Source organism: Lolium perenne, chromosome 6, assembly GCF_019359855.2.
Source record: "Lolium perenne isolate Kyuss_39 chromosome 6, Kyuss_2.0, whole genome shotgun sequence".
Taxonomy (NCBI): Eukaryota; Viridiplantae; Streptophyta; class Magnoliopsida; order Poales; family Poaceae; genus Lolium; species Lolium perenne.
This window is the reverse complement of record NC_067249.2, coordinates 38,502,225-38,509,252: the sequence shown is the minus strand read 5'-3', so window position 1 is coordinate 38,509,252 and position 7,028 is coordinate 38,502,225. Positions and strand designations below refer to the sequence as shown.

The 7,028-nt window shown below is 43.5% G+C and overlaps 1 protein-coding gene across 1 annotated transcript; it reads left to right on the top strand.

Moving 5' to 3' along the window:
• The first annotated feature begins 314 nt into the window (after nt 1-314).
• LOC127308321 (VIN3-like protein 2) lies at nt 315-5,514 on the top strand. The gene is made up of 4 exons (XM_051339109.2): nt 315-466; nt 2,081-2,801; nt 3,534-3,841; nt 3,917-5,514. Exons 1-4 carry the CDS (start codon nt 448-450, stop codon nt 5,125-5,127), a joined length of 2,259 nt encoding a protein of 752 aa, XP_051195069.1. The 5' UTR covers nt 315-447; the 3' UTR covers nt 5,128-5,514.
• Nucleotides 5,515-7,028: the final 1,514 nt, after the last annotated feature.

The window sequence follows — 7,028 nt, the reverse complement described above, 5'->3', positions numbered from 1 at the left end:
TTTATGTATTTTTGGGTTATTTGCATGTCACTTTATGCACTTCGATTTCGACAATTTCTTTACTGTTTTGGGCACGACAATGAATAGGTTATGCTTGCATGTTGTCACGTCAAGTGTGAAAGTTGCCCAGCACGGTTGTTAAGCTTCTGCCTAACCAAATCCACCCAGTTAACTCCTCTGTTTCCGCGTTGACCCTGCGCGATCACACCTGAGCTGAGCTGACACGGTTATGGAAACGGAGGGCCGTTGGCGAATACGCGGAAACCAGGGGGCGAACCCGTAAAAGCTGTTACAGGCTTTGATATCCGTGCGGCCAGAGTTAACTCCACAAACGGGTAGAGAGGGACAGAGCAGGAACAGAGGAGAGAGAGAGAGAGTCCACGTGAGCCAAGCGGAGGTGGAGGAGGAGCGCGAGAGATCCCTCTCCCTCCCTCCCTCCGGCCAGCCATGGATCCCCCCAACGCAGGTCAGCGCCGCCGCCTCCTCCCGCCCCTTCTCTCTCTCCTTCTCCGCCGCTTTTTCCTGATGTTCTCTCTCCTGCGCACGAACGGCATGGATGCGTCCGTGCGCGCCGCCGCGGCCCCGGGTAATGTCGATCTGTCCGTCCGGCCGCCGAATCCGCGCCCCGGGCCGGCGCGGATTGGGTTCTCGCCGGCCGCCGCCGATGGGATTTCCAACGGCCCGCGCGTCTTACGGCGACGAATCCGGTGGCCGGTGTCCAATCCAAGATTCGGCCTTTTTCTTTGCAACGTTTATCCGCGCGACGCGTCTTGTCAGTCTGTCGCTGCCGCCGCGGTAATTCAATGGGTAGAATTACTCTGCTGATGCGCGGCTGTACTGGCGGTGGTGGTTGGTGGCGTGCAATCAATCAGAGGGACGCACGGACGGATGAGGAGCGGGCTGCTGGCTGCATGGGATTCTACCGGCGGGCGGTAGCTCGGATTAGGCGCTGCATGCGGCCGCGGCTACGCGCATTGCGCTCCTCGCTCCCGCCCGGCCACTGTAGCCCCGCGCCTTTACGTCCTTTCTCATGGGGGATTTACGTGTCGAAGTCTGGTTTCTGAGGGAAAGGCTCGGCAGCCTCTGGTTCGCTTCTTGGGGGCCTCCTTCCCGCGGTCTGGTTTTTATTCCCCGTGGGTGCTTGACTGTTTGCTCGTTTTGTGGATTTTGTAAGGGTGGCGGTTAGCATGATTAGATCTGTCACGAGTTAGGGGAGACTGCTACCTCGCGCTTCCATGTCAGGCTGCTGTCTACCGGCGCCTGTGGATGGTTACGTGGTGCCAACCTTTGGTTTACACTGCTGATGTTATTGCTGTGTGCATTGCTCGCAATGGACAATGCATGTATAGCTCCACTGGATGTGCCTGTGTGTAGTGACAGATTCTGAATTTTGTTTAAAGGAAATTCTTCTCACCTACCAGTGGCATATAGGCCTGAAAGGATTTAAACTTTGTTGGCTGCATTTCAAGTTTGAAAGGGAATTTCCCTAGACGCATTCATGAAGCTCTTCTTTTCTTCATAGTAGATATGTTCTTGTGTGTTCCTCGCCCACAGAACCACACTATTTGTATTTCACAGTACTGGTTTATTTCTCAGAAGTCAAGCCTATGTGCAAGTATTTTTATTCTTCTCAAATGATTGGGGGTCATTCGTATTTGGAACCTCACTCACTGTGAGTTCCATGTCAGGCTGCAGTTTTGTTCATTACTGCACTTTTTTTATGTAACACACACTAATTAAACCATGACTAGCTACTTATAATTGATAAAGATTCCATGGCCTTACACTGATTTTATACTTGCATATTCTATCTGTTATGGTCGTTAGTAGCAACTGGCAACCTAAAATACCATCTATCGTTTACTCTCTTGACCCCTCTATGAAGTTCAAAATTATCATGCTGGTCTTTGAACATCTCTGTTACATTATTGCCAATATGGATTATGGATATTCTGCTTGATGCTTATTACTTTCTTGTCTGTAACCATCTGATTATGCATGTGAAGTCTACTGATGCAAAAAAATGTCTGCAGTATCGATTAATTGGTTACTGATATGTTTCAGTGTTCTCTTGCTCCAGGAGTTACTGTTATTGAACCTGCTAAATGCCGATTGATGAGTCTGGATGAAAAGCGAGAACTTGTTCGTGAATTATCAAAGCGGCCAGAAACTGCTCCGGAGAAACTACAGTCATGGAGTCGCCGTGATATTGTAGAGATTCTTTGTGCTGATTTAGGAAGGGAACGGAAATATACTGGATTATCTAAGCAGAGAATGCTGGATTATCTCTTCAGGGTGGTGAAGGGCAAAGCATCTAGCCCTGCGGTGCATTTGCAAGAAAAAGAGCCAACTCCTACCCGGCAGAAAAAAGAAAAAGAGCCAACTCCTGACCCCAACACAAGTAACCATCAGCAAGCTGCGAAACGACAAAGGAAGAGTGAGAATCCATCACGACTACCAGTTGTGGCCAGCAATCCGGTAACAGCTGATGTACCGGCGCTACCAAGTAATGCACGATTCTGCCTGAATTTAGCATGCAGGGCGATTCTTAACCTCGAGGATAAATTCTGCAGACGCTGTTCATGCTGTATATGTTTCAATTATGATGACAACAAGGACCCTAGCCTATGGTTGTTCTGTAGCTCAGAACATTCCATGCAAAAAGATTATTGTGGTTTTTCATGCCATCTTGAATGTGCCCTCAAGGATGGAAGAACCGGCATTATGCAGAGTGGGCAGTGCAAGAAACTTGATGGTGGTTATTACTGCACTCGCTGTTGGAAACAGAATGATTTGCTTGGGTATTTTTCTTGATCTTTTTTTACTCAGATTTGTGTTCTCCAGTTACATAGTATTATGTAGCGATTTAGATTTTTTTGTGTAACTTACCTATTTTATTTCCGTGCTTCCAGCTGAAAGTTTCACTGCCTTAGTTTGTTTACCCCAGCATTGCTTGCGCTGATAACTACTGGAAACATCTTAGTTTTGCTGTTGTAAAACTTGGTAATGCTGGCTTTGATAATTTGCATCTTCACTTGGTTTCTAGTCATTATTTTCTTGACCTCAAAAGTCCAAATAATCTAACTGTTGCAGGACAAGAAGTGAAACTGTCGTTTTTCTAAAAACATATGGATGAATATTTCACAAATGCATCTCTTGAAATAGCTTGTTGCTGTCCTTCTGAAATTTACATTATTATAGGTCGGTGCATTCATTTCTACCTTGTATAATATTTTTGGATAACTTAATTTTTCCATCTGCTGTAAATGCATATATTGAAAAGAAGTCTGCTAGTGTTTTCTGAAGTATTTGTATAAGAAAAAGTTTGATGAATTGGCTTTTTAGCAATCTTGTATGACATTCTTTATCGTATATTTGTATGCATCAAGTTAATGGTTCATTTTTCAAGCTTAGCTCCTCTCAAGAGCTGTGGCCTATTTCTGATGGAATTGCTCTTATTTATTCTTGTTCGAATATTCAAGCCATAATTAGCTTGGCAAGCAATGATACGACTGTTTAATGCTCTTATTCAGATCGTGGAAGAAACAACTAGTGATTGCTAAAGATGCTCGCCGGTTGGATGTATTGTGCTATCGGATTTTTCTGAGTCATAAGGTCTTACTCTCCACAGAGAAGTACCTGGCCTTACATCAAATTGTTGACACAGCAATGAAGAAGCTGGAGGCTGAGGTTGGACCAATTGTCGGTGATGGAAATATCGGTCGTGGAATTGTTAGTCGTCTTACTTGTGGTGCCGAAGTTCAATCACTTTGTGCTCAAGCACTAGATGCTATGGAATCTTTGTTCTCTGTTGCATCTCCTCCTAACTCACAATTTCAACGTAAGCTTTGAAGTCCTTCATATATGTTTCACATCTCCAAATGATATTGACCCTGTGTCATGTTTGCATTTTCAGGATCCAGTATGATACCATTTAACTTCATAAAGTTTGAACCTATAACCCAAACATCTATCACTGTAGTTTTTGATTTGGATCAGTGCCCTACAATGGCCCAACGTGTAACTGGATTTCATATGTGGCACCGTGTGGCCAGTACAGGATTTTATTTGTCAAATCCAACTGCCATCGTACTTGCACTTGCACCGTCAACAACATATGTTGTCAGGGAACTTAAGCCTGCTACAAGCTATATCCTTAAGATAGCTGCATACAGCAACTCCAACGAGTTAGGGTCATGGGAAGTCAGACTAAAGACAAGCTGTCAGAAAGAAGACGATCCAAAGGTTTCAGTACCAGGTGGTGCTGGAGTAGAACAAAATAACGGGAGCCCAAAGACAAATAGTGGTGGCCAATCTGATCGTTCTTCAGAGGGTGTGGACTCGAACAATAATACTACGGTGTATGCTGATCTGAATAAGTCACCAGAAAGTGATTTTGAATACTGTGAAAATCCTGAGAACCTTGATTCAGATAAAACATCTCATCACCCCAATAAGCCTACTGATAACTCTCGAAATATTCAGGTGGCTGCAGTTAGGGTAACAGAGGTGATCGAACTGGATGAAGCTCCTGGGCTCTCAGCGTCAGCTTTGGATGAGGAGCCCAATTCAACAGTTCAAACTGCTTTACTGCACGAGTCCTCAAACTCGATAGAGCAGATTCCAAGAATTGAAATTCCCATATCACAGGATGCATCAAATCCAACAGCTGTAAATGAGTCGGTGATCCCTCCACCTCGATTCTCTGCCTCTATGCCACCTACTGCACCTCGAGTTATGGAAAATGGTAAGGATAACATGGTTCAGAATGGCTCTTCAAAGCCTGAAAGAGAGCCAGGGAACTCATCGAACAAAAGATCAGGTAAATTCGAGGACAATGGTCACAAGGATGGAGGCCCCGAAGCATCCTACGAGTACTGTGTGAGGGTTGTCAGGTGGCTAGAGTGTGAGGGCTATATTGAGAGCAACTTCAGAGTGAAGTTTTTGACGTGGTACAGCCTGCGTGCCACCCCGCACGAGAGGAAGATAGTCAGTGTCTATGTGAATGCACTTATCGAGGATCCTGTGAGCCTTTCTGGTCAGCTCTCTGATACTTTCTCGGAGGCAATCTTCAGCAAGAGGCCGCCTTCAGTCCCCTCTGGCTTCTGCATGGACCTCTGGCATTAAGCGATGGGAAGCTGTTACGGTCCTCTCTGGGCGGAGCTAGGGAGCATATGTTTTGGTCCCATTCTTTCGTAGCAGATCGTTGCATTGATTCTTCATTGGAGATTTCATTGAAAGTAGTAGTTAACTTATACAATGTGTTCATTGTAACCTTGTTCGCTGTCACTTGTAGTCGTAGGAGGTTTAATTTATCTTGGCAACTTATGTCATCTCTTTACTTTCTAGTCTGTCGTTTACATTTCTGTCCAGGAGCTGCTCGATTTGGTCAGCTTAGTGCATAGAACCTGTGCTGTTGCAAGGAGAATTATTGTTATGCTGAATCTAGCCATGTCCTGTCAGTTAGATAATGCGTTGTATCTTGGGCTGGAAATAATGCAATTATGTGCTTCATACTTGTTGCAGGAAACCGCGCCCTCTAAGAATTGGGATACGGCTGGTGTGGATAAATATTATGGCCTATCCGTTTGACTTTACAGGCCCATTCTGCAGTCTAGAAGGTCATGTCAGGTTAACAAGGGCTGAAGACCAACTGCATATCCAGCTATCCAGCTATAGGTGCTTCTCTCAGTTATGTAAGAGCCCTAACAGTAACTGAAAAATTTGAAACCGAAAAAGCTCTATTCAGTCTCCCAAAAACGTGGCTTAGGATGATTGTGCCACGTGCAGAATAGAAACCGTAAAACACGAATTGAAAAAATGGAATTAAAATCTCGCGGAAGAATCCATCGTTTCTTTTCATAGTTATTTTTTACTTGCTGATGAATCGAACTAGCAAAGCTAGCTAGCTACGGAAGACTTCCAAGTTTCAACTCGAACTAGAACATAAAAGCGCGCTTTGCTGCGCCCGTCATAATAAAGAAGAAAAGTTACAATTACACTACAATCTTTGACAAATTGTCTGGAAAATTAATACAATGTCGTAGGGAAACTTGCTCAAAGTTTTAGTGCATAGATCGACACATGAGAAAATAATGCATTAGCATTGGCCATGTCAATGAGCAGAAACAACTGATCATACACATTCGTCAATGAGTTGACAAAATTTGATGGAGCGAGAAAGTAGCAGCTATACTGTTTATTACTGATACAAACAGTGGTATTTCTCCTTCTCCAACAGTAGTTAAATTGTAAAACTTTTTTACACCAAAAGGGATCGATATTGTTGCTTGACAGCAACATTCTGACGGGATGGAGAAAGAGAAGGGTGCAACAAACTCGTTGCTTTACTTCATTCCTCTCTTTGAGCCGTAAATCATGAATACTCCGAGATTACTGGATTTTCGTATCAATCTGTCATACAAAATGATGTTGCAGAAAGGGGACATAATTAAAATGACTTTCTCAATTTTTTACAATTGTATTGCAGCTGTATAGTCCATGAATCCTGCAAAATTTTATAAGTCTAAAACGGAATTAATCAAGAAAAAATACCATCAAATATCCTAGAGAATTACAATACACAACAGAAAAAATGAGAAGTGATTCGTCCTCCTGGGAAGAACAATATTTTTCTAAAAAAAACTGAGGAAACTTTAAGGACATATGTAGTGTCCGGCAAAAAAACAAAACTTGGTGTCGTACAAAAATCATTTTCCGAAGCACCAAGCTCACCTTTTTCACACAGGTCAATAAACTTTTACATGTACACATAGAAGATGTATATTTAAATGTGGACTCCAATCGCGCGCGGCCAAAAAGGGAGTTACCAAATTGTGATTTGACACGTTGCAGTTTTTTGCAATTTTTTTTTTTGCCAAACCATGGGATCAGAAATCCAGACTTCTGATTCCGTCGCACTGGGAGAACAAGGATATCACGTTCTCCTGATTATAAATTCCTTTAAATTCTTAATTTATTTCAGCTTTTTGGACATGTGGAATATCATTTTCTTCAACCGAGAGCAT